A 15,915-nucleotide genomic window follows, 5' to 3' on the forward strand; every position below is an offset into this window, starting at 1 on the left:
AATCATTTTTAAATGTATGTGCATGATGATAAAAGCTCTGTGTTTGTATTATTATTTTTTAACCATTGTCCATCAATTCCAATCTAAGAGTCAAAAGACCTGAAAATTTGGTAGAATAAGAGACTTAAATTTTCTGGAAGATCACTGTAAAGATCCATCTTTGTTCATTTGTACATTTTCTCCCAAATTTGATTGGTAAGCCTTGCTTTATTAATTATTTATTCACAGTTTATTTTGCTTTTCATGTTTAAAAAAAAAAAATCAATGTTGTGATTGTGCCATCTGTTCCTGAAATATGGAATATTATAACTTTGATACTAAGTCATATATAGGAACATATTTCTGCATGTTTATTACAAAATAGTAAAAAAAAAAATTAAAGTATATTTTGGTTTGTTGCAACTATTCAGTAATATTGGAAATATATTGTGTCAAAATTTTTTTATAAAACTGTATTAAAAAAAAAAAAACGTAGGTGTAGAATTTACTTGGAAAATAATTCACTCAGAAATTTCTAGTATATTTTACAAATAAATAGAGAAACAGTAAGTGACACTTTGTTAAACATTTTGAAGTACAAACACTAATAGTCTTTTCTTGTGAAACATCTATAATCTTTGTCTTATTTACAACTTTTTTTTTTTACAGTATATGTGTAAAACTCATGAAATTGAGTCATAAACATACCGGTACAGTATTTCCAGTATGTTCTCTGCTATTTAGTTATAAACTTCCTTTTGAGTAAAGGTTTACATATCAGAGTGATTCAATTATTTCCCACTGAAATATTGTATAGGACACACTTGTATGGTTGAGGAAATCAATAACATCAGCAACAATACATTTTTATTCTCTAAATTCAATGATGTTGACATGTTGACTAACAATGAACAAGGACTGACAGTGATTTAATAAACCACTTTAATCAAATATTATAGAGTGAACATATTATAGATTATTTATTGCGACACATTATTGTTGCACAATTGTCTGTGGGTCGTCAGAGATTTGTATTACTGTGTGTATTTCAAAACTTTGCAAATGTTTGTGAAACAGGACACTGGTATTGGCCGAACATGCACATACAGTGTGTGTTAACATTATTGTAGTTTCCAAATGAAAATTTGTTCAAAGCACTTGTCTCATTTCTCTCCTTTAAAAATAAGACAACAGAATAGTGATTTAAAAACCTCTACCACATAACAGTCAGTTTAAGGGAAGACATGTTATTCCATACTTAAGGAAAAAAAGCCAAATAAAATCAACGTAAGACCCTTATTTTTCTCATGGAATGGGGACCACAAAATAACATCAGAAAGAGAAAGAAAAAACAACTTTGCATGTACTGTATCTACGGATAATTGTTTCAAATTCACCACAATGTTCAAAAATGTATGTTGTAAATATGATTATGTAGAAGTCATCTTGTGAGGCAGTATTGCTTATCTCTTTAACATCACAATTATAAAGCACTTAAGAACAATTAAGCATTTCATAAGCAAAAGTATTCCAAGATGAATCATTAAACTGAAAACAGAAATCTATACATTAACTAGTGGATGTGGTTATATTCTAACTCAACATACCTGCATTCTAAATCCACTGATACAATACAAAAACTGGTTATAGGCCTTTTAAATAGCGGCAGGCATATGCGTATACATTTACAAAATAAGGTTTCAGACCCTGAGTGAAGCAAATATCACTTTGTTAGGGCTGTGTCAAATTAGACACAATTTTCAGATGAAAGGGAAACATTTTATGCATTCAGTAACAATGCCTGCGAGGGCTGCTTTTCATATTTGGATTTTTAACAACATTATATTCAATATTCAAAGCAGAATTATCATTTGATCTAATAAAGCAAGAGAAATACCACATATACAATTGTTAGTATCTTTAAAAAAGTTTGTAAATAGGTGCTGCTACTAAATATTTTACTGTCACGTTATTTTGCAAAATTATGTTTCTTGTCACAGGCTAACAATCAGGAATATTGTCTTTAGCCCTGTGGCACTATGGTATAACCTACTTATTAGGCCCCTTATTAAAGGAATAGTTCACTTAAAAAATGAGAAAAGAAAAATCTAGCATTACTTCACTTGCTCACCAAAGGATCCTCTGCAGTGAATGAGTGAAGGACGTTAATTGATGGGCTGGATTCATGTGGATCACTTGTGGATTATTGTGATGTTTGTTTGGACGCTGATTCTGACGGCACCCATTCGCTGCAGAGAATCCTTTGGTGAGAAAGTGATGCAATGCTACATTTTTCCCAATCCATTCTGATGAAGAAACAAACACATCTTCACCTTGGATTGCCTCAGGTTGAGAACAATATCAGCACAGCAAATTTTCATTTTTGAGAGAACTATTCCTTCAAACGTGTCTGTTAGTTATCAAGAAGGGTAATGTTGCCTGTCACTCCCATCCAATCCATTTCCATGGACTGACCCTGTCTTAGTTACACATCAAAGACCAGATTGAAGTCTTGATTTGTACACACACAACTTCTAATCTTGCATATTATGAATTTACAAGCTTAAGCTTTTGCGATCCAAACACTTAATATGTTTGCGATATGTATCACATTGCTATAAGTCATCAAATCACCAAAGCTCCTGGTATATGCACACACACCTGGCCACACAGAATTATAAAACAAACAGCATTCTGATTCTAATGGCACATATGCAAACATGTTATCTGCAACATCAGACCAAAGCATTACAGCATAAGCATCTTAAAACTAATCCGTCCTTTGGGCATCACTGGCTCATTTAATGATGGCAGAACAATGGAGCGTTAACCCTTGAGCCCACTCTCTTCTAATCAACAAACCCACACACACATAAACACACTATACACCAGATAAAGCACTTAAGCAAATGATTCAGGCTGTGTAGATCTCATCTGACTAAACGAGTATTTAGGTGATAAAATCTCCATCGCATCTGGAGGGCTGAAAGAGTGCACTTGTGGTGACACCAGACAGAGAAATATCTGAGATGAGTTATTCCACAACAAGGGCACACAGCTTTAAAACCAGCTGAACAAAGACTGAACAGAAGTAACAAGTTGACAAGGACACTGACTTCAGCCTGTTCTGCACATCCTGAGTCTGCAGCAAGTAAACAGCAGTGTCGTGCTTTCACACTGACAGCACTTTGGCAGCTCGAAAAGTGATTTCTGGGTTACTAAATTGCTTTTTTCTTTAATAAAGTCTAAAATATTTGAAATGGTTATTGGAAGTGTGTAATTGAGTATTATTACTTTAAATGAAGAGGTGACTGCATTTACATCAAATGGTAATTTGCATGAAACCAAAACACCTTTGAAGTGTTTTGAAGTGTTTGAAGATTTACTGAACATAAACAATGCCAGACATCTTTTATAAATAAAAAACATTACTATGTTGTTTTATAAATGCCTATACTGCTAAATATTGCGTCAATAAATATATTTATCCTGCATTTTATACATGTTTTGTGCTGTGTGATCTGGCATGAACATGTTTTGTATCTAGATCTGAACTACATTGCATTTACACCTTAATTTGAATGTGTGTCTAGTGTGATCAGGGTTCCAATCGCATTTACACACACAAAATGCAAATCAGTTCCCTTTTCTAATGGGATCTTGTTGAAAATGCCTAAAAGCCCGAAATTTGAGGCAAATCGATGCTTGAATAGACAATTTCCATTCTTGAATTTTCAAATACACAATCTCAGAGGTGTGCAGATGTCCAAGAGATATTAAGCAGATTAAGTATACGATAAAGAAAATGAATGAAAATGAATTTCTTTCTTTTTTTCCTTTTTTCTTTTTTTTGTTTGTTTTTGTTTTGGTAAATGCATGTTATATAGAGTGAATTTTTCCACTTCATTTTGTCCACTTAAATCCCATCTATCCAAAAATATTTGAGTGCAACACCCACAATTTATAATCCAATCAGCAACCGATAACTAGAACCAAGTCCCGCCCTAAATTCTTTTCTATTTCAATAACCCGTTACACTAGGTTAGCTTATCTGTCCCCTATCTATACCTGTCTCTTGTAGAGTGAAATGTATTTTGACTAGAAATTATATCAGCGACAACAGATATTATAGTATAAAAAGAACAGCAGTTAATGTATGAGAAGCACAAATGTCAGTGTGAATGCTGTAACCTGTTAATATAGCCAGATACAGGACGCATAAAACAGGCCTTATGAAGCACTTCATGTTCGTGTACTGAGGCCGTCAGGGTCATTTTTGATTACAAAAATGCTTTACAGCAACATAAACATGAGTAAATTTGGGTTCAACAAGAACGTAAGCAAAAATCTCTCCTCGGTCTAATGATCACTGCATGTGCAAACTGTAAAAAAAAGCAGACCGTATTGCAAATATAAACATTTCTATACATAATGCAAAGGTTCTCCCAAGGGGCTCAAGGTGCAATTCAGGTTGAAATATCATAAAAACAAGCAGGTTGAACGGTAAAAGAAACGCTCATTCAGAGTTGTTCTCTGTGGTGGATGCAGTGGTCGCAGTGGCTTTAGCTACTGTTGTTGCCAGTCTGCTTACAGAAGCTCCCTGGTCTAGCTCCTCTGACTCCTCCCCCTCCGCCTCCTGCAGGGCATGTCTGTGTGGTGGGCGGAGCCGGGATCTGTGTCTGTAGGGGTAGAAGAAGAGGGCGGGGTCAGGCATGGCCATAGGCTCCTCGGGGCCCATCACCCTCTCGCGGGGCACGCACTCCCTGGCGCGTTCAGTGTGGAAGTTTGAGGAAGGCCGGCTTGAGCTCCGCCGTTTAGGTTTGATGGTGGTCGGGCTACTGGCACTGGCCTGAGGCGAAGGGTGGATGGGAGGCTTGTCCACACCAGACTGGGCCGGCCTCCTGTGCTGCCTCTGCTGATGGAGTTTCTGCTTGGCTGAATGCAGCTGGAAGGACAGGTACGCAGCCACCTCTGTCTGCTTCTGCAGCTCGGTGTTAAGCACAGTGGTCCTGTGGCTGCGGTTTTTTAATTCCTCCAGGAAACGGCGCTCCTTTTCCTTCAGACTGGCGCGGAGAGAACCCACTATGACAGACTTCTGACTCAGCTCCCATCGCAGATCACTCTGGATCTCCTGCTGCTCCTGCAGATGCTCCTCCACCTCCCGACAACGGGCTTCCAACTGCTTCTGTTCCTCCTTCACCTCTGGAAGACATATAGAACAGAATGTGATTCAGTGCGAAACAGTGAGGCAATGAACCACAAACATGGTCTGCTTAAGCACTGTTTATTATACAACTTTCAGAAGGTTGATTTTTACAACCTTCTGAAATGATAGACATGACATGATTGTTTCACGTTCGTCTTGAACAACTTAGAAGCCCCAAGGAAATTTATCAACATCAACAGACAATCTTGAAGACATCTTTAATAAAAGTGTATTATATTGTATCAATAATATATTGTATAAAATATATCACATTGCATATATATATATATATATATATATATATATATATATATATATATATATATATATATATATATATAAATAAATTTAAATAATATTCAAATATCAACATTCTTGTGATCTGTAAATCTTAAATTGAGAAATCAATGTTTTATCCACATTATTGAGTTATCCACATTATCGATTAATCTACAATGTGAAAATGTGCTCTAACTTTAATAACATTGTTGAACTGTAAATCGCTTGCAAAAAAATATATATATTTTTAAAAACTCTTACATTTTTGACCCTGTTTATAGCAACTACAGCTCAAGAAGACACACACTCCGGTCACATACCAGGTCCAATCAGTTACAAGAAGAGTTTTAAACGGAAGAGGTACAATATACCAAGTTATACCCTTGACGTTGCGAGTTGGCTGCCTGCACAAAGAAAAATTCCTACTGCTTCTGGAGGAGTCCACCATGGCGACCATCCCTGGGCGTCCTTGACTGGTACAACACCAGCCAAAAACATCCTAGAGCAGTGGAGACGTTCTGCAATGGGGGCCAACATGCTTTCCTACCTGTTTCCCATGACTTCTTCAGTCACCCTTGATTGTCCTTGTGAACACCACGTCCACTGAGAGTCCGGTATAAAGACAATCCGTGGATATCCCTACCTGTAATGTCCCATTCGCAGATGTCTTCTGCCTGAAGAAAACCTCCAAGTTACCACCCCATCGACCATAGGACTGGGCCATCAACCTGGAACCGGGTAAGTCAGTTCCCCCTTGGATGTCCCCTATACCCTATCCATACCTGAACAGAAGGCTATGGAGGGGTACATAGACGAGGCTTCCACTTCTCCTGCTGCTTCCAGTTTCTACTTCGTGGCAAAAAGGACGGATACTTGCATCCTTACATTGACTACCAGGCACTCAACAAGATCACCATAAAGTTCCAATATCATCTTCCCCCCCAGCTGCTTTGGAGCAACTTTGGGTAGCCTCCGTTTACACCAAGTTGGACCTCCGAAGCACTTACAATCTCATTTGGAAACCTCACCCCTGTGCCTCAGATCATCAAGGATCCCATCAAAGAAATTCTGGACTCCCAACGCTGTGGTGGCCGTTTGGAACATCTGGTTGACTTGGAGAATTATGGCCTAGAGGAAAGATGCTTGGTACCTCGAGATGACATTCTAGAGCCACCTCTTCTCACAGAATTCCATCAATTCCATCCATTCCAGATGTAGTCCAGCTCCTAGAAAATGTGGTAGCCCACCACGACATCAGGGTCCTCGGTCTGCTGGAGCGTACCATGTAGAGGGAAATAATGTCACAGATCAACCAGACTCTCTCACCTCCACTTTCCAGAGCTCCCAATCACCCAAATATTAACCACCTGCACCTGTCAACAATTACAAGGTCATCAGCACACTATTTAAGCAAAGACCTCAGCCTCAGTCAGCGCCTGGCCTTGAACTAGGAAATACTCACTTACCTGGTCTCTGTGCTTACCTGTGAAGATTCCTGGTACTCCTCCATCTGTTCTCAAAGATATCTCCAGTAACTATTTACCTGTAGGTACCAATGTTGAGGTGTGTGCTTGTCCGTCTCTATTGTCTCCATCTGTAAGACAAAGCAGGACTGTTCTATTCATCAATACTCTGCTCATTCGGTTTATGTTTACTATACTCCCCTGTTTTCTCCTGATCTCACCCTGTGTCCAAATAAAGTTGTTTCTGGATTCATATACCCTCTGTTCAGTGTATATTTCCTACCAGTGTAGTGAGTTCAAGCCTTAAGTAGGGGAATCAAACCCACCCTATAATTCACATGTAGACTTTAGCCCATGTTTTACATGCAGCATAAACATAAACCAGAAAAAAGTGAAGACTCAGAAGTCTCATGTATACTCTCCCTTGTGATTTGAAACAGGCATGAATAATATGGAAAAGCCCTCAATCTAAAATCAGATTTAGCTGTAAAACCAAATTCCTAACTAATCTGCGATCCAAAAGGTAAGTGGATGTGTGAGAGGAAAGTAGACAAAAGTCTCTTCTGTGCCCAAGGATTACAGGACTCACTGACCAAATCCAAACCAACTAATCTCAACTCTGGTCTGGCTACTGGCATGGTGTGCCATCTGTTCAGGGACAAGACCTCCCTAAGCATACTTGACTACTGCGCCCTCAAATCATAAAGCAAATGTAAAGTAAATAATTGTATTCTCTTTAGAGAGTCATTTTGGAAAAAGGTTTCTGCTAAATTAATAAATGTAAACCTGCATTATTAACAAATCTTAAGTCACTCTCATATAACTGTAAATTCCATGTATCTGACACTATATACCGTAAATTATGAGTGTGAAAATGTCATATAATTAGTTTGAAGCATGGAAGAGCAGCCGGTGTTTAACATGTAATTTAACTATAATTAAACAAATGAAGGATAAAAAAGGTATTTTCCAGTTGAAAGCGTCTTTGCCCTCACATTAATGTAAAGTCTTTCAGATAAAATGACAGGTTAAGTAGACCAAAAATATGTTATAGGAATCAGTGTCAGATATTGTACACCTGATCCACATGAACCTGATGACCTTTTGCTGTGAACTCAACATCTTTCCCTATTTTTTATTTTTTTTGTCTCGCTTGTGTTTTTGCTTTTTTTTGCAGTATACTAGCACATCTGTTTGTCCAGACTGTCCTGATTTCACAGCCAGCCTATCAGTCCAACTCCACGCATCCAGACTGAGATGAACTCATTATGGGACTACAGAAAATGCTGTGTTATCCGATCCCTAAATCTGATCTCTCCACTTTTCTTTATTGAGTTAACTTTTTGCTGCCTCTGAACCTTTTAATAGAATGTGTAATGAAACTGAGACATCGAAAACAATCAGTTGACAAAGGAATTTGGGCAGATAAGAAGTGATAGACATAAAAAAAGAGAAGTATTAAAGGGTTAGTTCAGCCAAAAATCTAAATGATGTCATTAATGACTCACCCTCATGTCGTTCCAAACCAGTAAGACCTCTGTTTATCTTTGGAACACAGTTTAAGATATTTTAGATTTAGTCCGAGAGCTTTCTGTCCCTTCATTGAAACTGTGTGCTCAGTATACTTTCCATGTCCAGGAAGGTAAGAAAAACATCATCAAAGTAGTCCATGTGACATCAGAGGGTCAGTAAGAATGTCTGATCAGGGTGATAGCTGCCATGGACATTGATGGGGGCTAATCCCCCCAATAATTAGAAATCACTAAACCATTTTCTCAAATATTGCCTAATCGAGAGAGAAAGCGAGAGAGAGAGAGAGAGAGAGAGAGAGAGAAATGGAAGTTGCATGTATTCGCGTCTGTGCGTTTATCTTTTTAGAGGGATTTACTTAAAAACAGCGATTGTATCCTCTCGTCGCTGGAAAATATGATGTAGCGATTCAGTATTTAAACTGTATTTAATAAAAGTTGTGGGGCAGCGATGACAAGTTTTTTTCTCCTGGATGTGTAAGCTGCGCGATTACCTATGTGTGTGTGGGTGTGTGTGTCATTAAGCAGCTCATTAATACAGAATGATATTTAAAGGCAGTCTAATTCACACCAGTATGTGTGTATTGTAAGAGCTAGACGAAGAATGATGATGTGTGACGTCATGGTAGTAGTGTCCCAATCCTTAGGGGAATATTTTCTCCCCTACCCCTTGACCGTCTGTTTCAAGGGACAAGGGGAAGGGGAAGGGGTAGGCGGAGGGGTAGGGGAAGGGGATATAAAGCGTGCATGAAATAGAATCGGGATTGGGCCTAAATCTCCCACTAGAGGAGTCTCTGGAACAATGCAGAGACATAATTCATTCTGTTACATGATTTTAAAATAAACATTGCAGAATTCTCGGAACTTAATCATCATGAAATTAAATACTGGGGTATAATTTATACATAATTTTGTGTGCTATCTGGGTCACGGTATCTGAGAGGACCATGCATGGTCGTTCAAAGCACGTTCAGTACGAGCGCTACACACAGGGCTTTGATATATGGGATAAATATATAAATATTACATAGAAATATATAAAATTATAATTTTTCCTACTTCTCCAGATACAGGCAGGCCAGGTTCCAGAATCAAAACACTAAGGGGGCTTCTGAAATAAGTGAAGGCACTCTATTCTTAATGTACATCTCTTCTGACATATTTTTGCCCTGTCCATTGAGTGTATGGTATAATCACTAAACAGTGTCCCTCATTTTAGTTAATCGCTATCTCCAAAAGTTACGTAATAATCAACGAAGCTCTACACTGTTCAGAGAATTTGTTATTTAAATAGTTTTTAGTTTGTTATAATGAGAGACTCCCGAGCGTGCATCACTGATCAAAACTGTAGCTAGTCTTTTGAGCGGTGAACTGATTCTAACGCAAATGCCTCAGCTTAGCCATTGTGTTCAAGAAATAAACAGAAATGTCAGTGATTGCTCAATGCTACAAAACACGCTGAAAATAGAAACCTTTGAAGCTCTCCAAAGTTTAAACACAAATACACACTGGAGCGTCTGTAAAATATGTTTTGCCAGTATATCCTATTTTTACAGCTTCAACTGTGGTGCTCTTGCTTTCATTTAGTTCACCCTAACACTCCCGTAGAACTGGCCCTGGATACATTTAAATGCAACGGAATATGTAATAATGTAATGTTTTTATGTGTTAACAATTATCAAGATCACAAAAATATCTAAGCCAAAGGTTTCCATAAATCAATAGAAATATTTTCTTTCTTTCCTATTCTCAGTTTTCTTGTGCTATTGCTCTCTGTCTCCTTGCCCAACTTTGTCTCAGCAAAAAAACAAGCTGTAATTGGACACCCCCACTGGGAACATGCAGCAAGAGTAGACGAAAACGCAGGCAGGATCAATTTGTGGGAGGATGAGGCTGCATCAGGCCGGAGGAGAGAGGGATGACCTGCAGAACGGAGAGCAGTCGTCTCCTGCTTGTACATTGTGTGGCATTTTAATGTACGATAGGTTTGCATTTTGGATCAATTATTATCACATTAATAAGACATGGTCATTGAAAACACTATATTTGCATTGGATCTAATCACTAGAATTTAGCTCATTATATGGAATATATGTAACAACAAAAGAAGTGTCTAGTGGATAATTTAATTTATTATTAGTTTGCCAAAGTCTTTCAAACATGATCTAGTAGCAAACATCAATATCTACCTGCACCTAACCTTAATACTAGATGCTGTTGTATTAAGCAGACCTACAGCTATTGTTCTTGTTGCTGTGTACTGAACTGAACACCTGTACTAAAAATACAAAAACTTCTTTCACAAACACATGAAAATAAAACAAGATTTTTTTTTGGACTGCACCAGAGCTCACCTGCTTCCCTCCGACCTGGGGGCTTCATGTTGAGTTCCTGTGTAAGTTCTGAAAGCAACACACAGATACACTGTTATTTCTGAGCCTTTTTTTTTTTTTTTTTTTTTTTTTTTTTTTTTTTTTACAATTTAAAAACAATACATTCCAGAATCATTATAGATCATGTCATAAGTTCTAAATTAGAATTGATTTGATTTGGGTTAGCATTTATATGATTCATTTAATTGTTTAGCACATAAAATGTCCCACCCTACATTTTATATTTCATTTGGACATGGGTCAGATTACGGAGATAAATGCAGTAAAAAGTAAAATAAAGCCAATTCATTTCAATTATACAATATCATTTGCCCTACCATTCTAAAGTTTTTAAGATTTTTTTTTAATTTAGCAATTATGCATTTCAATTGATCAAAACCGACTGTAAACATACTGATAAGGTTGCTAAAATGTTCTTTCAACTAAATGCTTTTCTCTTTAATTTTCTATTCATCACAGAATCCCCAATCCCTCTCCCCAAAAATCACATTAATCAATTACATTTGAAAATATTAAAATAGATGTTTTACAAAATAAAGCTCATTTAAATTGTAATACAGTACCATTTTTACCATAGTTTTAACAATATAAATGTTGAGTATGATTTTAAACACATTTAAAAATCTTACTGACTCCAGATTTTTTAATGGATTTAATGGATGCATGTCAAAGGATTGCAAAAGAAAAACTGATTTCCTGAGAAACTGAGAAAGCTTTAAACTAGCATGATTGGTTGCTCTACAGGGCAAAAGAGCAAAGAGATGAATATGCAGTGTGCTGGTCTTTCTGCGCTAGCTGGCTCAGCACATTTCCAGCGATGTTCAGGTGGAAAGGCCATGTCCTATATTACTGAGAGTGAAAACACAACCCTGCACTGACAGGAAGATATTGACCCATGGTTCTTTCTGTGGAGCCTGTGCAACTAAACAAAGCAACGTAACCCTGCTCTCCTCTGCACTGGATCTGTGCATCTAGGGCATGGCAACACAATTAATTTGCATGCTAACCTTATATTTGGAATGACATTCAATTAGATGTGATTTATGATAATACAACTACTCAAAATCAAATGCAGGTGGCTGTACTGTGAATGGTCATGAGACAAACCTGTACAGCGTTTCTGGAGGGACAGGATCTCCAGATGTAGTCCATGCAGCAGAGACAGCTGCTCCTGTCTAAGGAACACAATGCTCCTCTCCACACTCTCCACCTGCTGCTCCAGCGAGACCCCCTGTGAGCCCTTCACCACACGAAACACAGGAATATTTACAGTAGATTTGTTAGTTGTCTAGGTATTGATTAGCTCCACCCCTTTGTTATCTTGTTAATCTGTGTGTATATGAAGAGTTCAGATGCAAAAGCCTCTAAATGCCATCTGAAATTTTCATCTGAAATTAGGATTTTTATCAGGCTCCTATATTTATGTTCAGTTATTTCACTTTAATAGCCTGGAAAAGGACCTGCACATTGCCATTAAAGTAAAATGACTCAACCTAAACATAGGAGCTTGATAAAAATCCTAATTTAAGATGCAAATTTCAGTTGGCATTTAGAGGCTTTTGCATCTGAACTCTTCATATATACCCTGGTGTTAGCCGTAGTCTTTGCTATGTTGTAGCGTGTTTTCCTTTGCCTTGTTCTCCCTGTGTTCTCTTTCCATTTTTATGCCCTGGATAGGTTACCTCTTGTTTTATTAAACCTCACCCTGCTAGCATTGGGATCCTGCCTTTCCTCTTCCATGCATCAACCTGCTACAGTTTCAGTCAAGTAAAGGTATGAATAAAACAATTAATTAAAGGCTTAATGTTATATTTACCTCAAGACAGTTGACCAATGTTCATAGATTGTTTAAAAAAAAAACACTAGAAAGGAGCTTATTTGCTTAACCTGTTCATTATTCATGAATGCCATCGGTCATGTCGACAAGTTCTTATGAAAAAATACCTTGTGTGAATGATGATAATAATATTGTGATATTTTCTGAGATGGTTATCATATAGTGAAAATATTATACTGTTATAACCACTGCTCTATACATATCATATTTTCACTGTATGAAAACCATCTCAGAAATATCACAATTTCACAGTTTCACGGTATATGGTATCATACAATGTAATTTGATATTGATAAATTTGTAAATATTTCAGGTGCACGTCAGATTTTCTAGGTAAAAATCCATTAGTGGAAAAAAAATTCTGTAAACTATGGGACATTTGGTACATAAATATAATATTACTATTACAATTATGAAAATAATACCTAAAACGTATTACATTCATTTTATACTTATCATCTTTACTAATTATATATAGGCTACTATGTTCACACTCAAATAAAAATACTGTACAGCATACAGTACAAACATTTACATTGCACACAAGGTTAACAAAATGGCAATAAAAGTGGCAAAATGTGACTGAAATTGAAACCGTGATGCAAAGATTCTGCTTTTATTGATGTATTTGTTTGTTTGTTTTGTTTTATTTTACAGTATCTAATAATATATTCCAATAACCCTATTATATTATTCTAGGCACATTTCGATAATACAAAAAGTCACATAAACTGTGGGTTGATGCTAATTTCATTTTATAGGTAACAGTATGACTCAATAGAGAATTTATTTTAATAAATTCTTTAAAATTTAATAATTTTACATCAAAGATAAAAGACAAATGCACTTTAATAAAAAATATATTTTAGAAAAACATTTTTTTTTTTGCATAGTTATATTGACAATTCATTGTTTTGACAGTGACATTGATGCATTCATAATAAATAATATTTTCCACTTAATAAAACCAGTTTTTTTGGTTATTAAACACATTTTAGGTATTTTAGGTCTTTACTATATATATATATATATATATATATATATATATATATATATATATATACTTGCAAATTATATACATTTTATCATTTTCACAATATTCTTTCAAAAAAATTAATGGATAATTTTATTATTTGGTTTTCAACATGATCTTAAGGGATAAAATGTTAAACGAAACTTCTAAACGTTATTGTGCTTACTATAAACACCCACAGATGTGAAACAGAAGTGAAATAGACACGTTGTGTAATATACTACTGCATCACAGTGTAAAACATTTAAATGTAGCTAAGTAAGCTCCTGATTAGTCGCTCTTTCCCATATAACATGGCCATAAAAGCCTTTGATAACACTGCGCATATTGTCCAACACTCACCGTATTTTCCATTCTCGTGGCTTATATTATTGGTATCCAACAGATGATATAAGGTTATAATGAAGAGAATGAACGTGCTCCTTCACTTCCACATCTCTGCCCTTCAAAGAACCGACCCATGAACATATAGGATGACGACATCTTTAAAAAAGATCAATACGCATCTCAAAGGGAGACTTAAAGACGGATCTGCCCCAGAATACCGGGAGAGGTTTTGCGAGAAAGACGAGATTCAATCCTCCGTTCTCTTGGCCAACGTACAGTTGTTGTATCACGCAATGTCACGATCGATTAGTGATCCCGACGTTTAGCAGGCACAAGAGTGCTCGTGCGTCCTGCGTCTGCTGAATGGCATCATCCTCATCATCGCGATGACAGCCGGCAGGAAGCGGCTCCTTTAGTACCAGAGCAATGATGCGACTGCTGAAGAAACATCGATGCTCCGAGGAACTCTCCACTGCACATCCCATTTATAGATCCCATCTCAAACGTGCATCTCAATCGCAGATTCAGCTAAGGTGCCTCATGAATTACAAATAAACCGAGCTGAAGTACAGCTGAATTATAGAACGTTTAGTTCCAGTCCTCGAATTTGATTGGCCGAGCGGCGTTCCAAGAATATTTAATTAGCATATGGACCGTTCTCTGTTTGTATAACTCGAACCAAAAGTATAGGCTATATGTTTTGACTTTATTTATTTTAAGTTGATTTTTTATTTTATTTTTAGATTGTTGTTATGTATTGTATGCATTTTTCTAGCCTTGTACTGTACGTGAGCAATGCGGAGTGAAAGCGAGTATATCTGGAGCAAGGAGTGTTTGATGGTTTGTCTCTTGCCAGAATATCTGGAGTCTCATTTAACTATTTACTATTCCCCTATATAGCAGATGTAGTTAAATCCACTACATGTGAAAGGAGTCATAATCAGGGGCGTTGCACAAGGTCCAGGGCCCTATGCAGTCCTGATGGGATTTTCTGGACCATGACAGTGTATTTTACTTTTTTTTTTTACTTTTGTAAGCCTCCCGGTTTTCATACAAAATATATTAAATTGTGCTCTGAAGACCAACAAAGCTTTTATGGTTTTGGAACGTCATGGAGGTAAGAGATTAATGACAAAATTGTCATTTTTGGGTGGAGTATCCCTTTAAGTCAGGTACTGCCCCAGTGACAACTTTTGTTCCTTTATTTCTGAGAGTGTAGCTAGGAACACAAAGTCATAGGTAGCTTAATGTTATTGGTGATGACAAAATAAAATATTTACATATTATCATTGTTGGACAGAAACGTAAACCGGCCGAAAAGCACTACCATTTTCAGGAAATGTAAAAACACTTAGAAAAACGAACATAAAAATAATAAACACCGCATCAAGAGTTGGTATTGGGTTTGTGTATAATCAGACACTAAATGTGCCTTTATAATATTAACATTTTATGAAAATCAAGCTCAGGTGGAGTAACGAGGTGTTTGACCAGTGAGTGATGGCAAAATTTGTTTTGGTTGTCCTTTGAACGGCCCTTTTTGTAAAAATAACAAACAGACTTAAAGATGACCAATAGCATTAATTTAAAATAATAATAATAATAATGAAATATAATAGAGATAGACATTTTTATAATTTTCAAAGGCACACCTGAAAACCTGTCAGGGCACAATGGTCAGGAAACACTGCTTTAGAGCAAACCTAAATATAGACTAAATTGTACCCCAATTATTGTCTAAAGCATATTATGCGATCTGAAAAAATAAGAATAAACCGTAAAAAACAAAAGTGTAGCTAAGTTGTTTAATGTTATATAAATCATAAAGTATTATCAAATTCTGTTATTCAATATAAAGTATTTTCCCAA

The 15,915-nt window shown here is 36.5% G+C and overlaps 1 protein-coding gene across 1 annotated transcript; it reads right to left on the reverse strand.

The window, feature by feature from the left end:
- Window positions 1-959: 959 nt before the first annotated feature.
- Window positions 960-14,640, reverse strand: LOC113058490 (coiled-coil domain-containing protein 92-like). The gene is made up of 4 exons (XM_026226435.1): window positions 14,062-14,640; window positions 11,957-12,089; window positions 10,811-10,858; window positions 960-5,181 (listed from the first exon to the last, which is right to left on the reverse strand). The coding sequence occupies exons 1-4, from the start codon at window positions 14,071-14,073 to the stop codon at window positions 4,496-4,498; spliced, it is 879 nt and encodes a 292-aa protein (XP_026082220.1). The 5' UTR covers window positions 14,074-14,640; the 3' UTR covers window positions 960-4,495.
- Window positions 14,641-15,915: the final 1,275 nt, after the last annotated feature.

The sequence above is a fragment of the Carassius auratus genome, chromosome 40 (genome assembly GCF_003368295.1).
Source record: "Carassius auratus strain Wakin chromosome 40, ASM336829v1, whole genome shotgun sequence".
NCBI classification, from domain to species: Eukaryota; Metazoa; Chordata; class Actinopteri; order Cypriniformes; family Cyprinidae; genus Carassius; species Carassius auratus.

Excerpts from the sequence above, each read along its gene's own strand:
- LOC113058490 (XM_026226435.1), bottom strand. Across the intron at positions 10,859-11,956 it reads CCTCCAGAAACGCTGTACAG|AACTTACACAGGAACTCAAC; the intron begins GTTTGTCTCATG and ends TGTTGCTTTCAG. Across the intron at positions 5,182-10,810 it reads CCCAGGTCGGAGGGAAGCAG|AGGTGAAGGAGGAACAGAAG; the intron begins GTGAGCTCTGGT and ends TATGTCTTCCAG.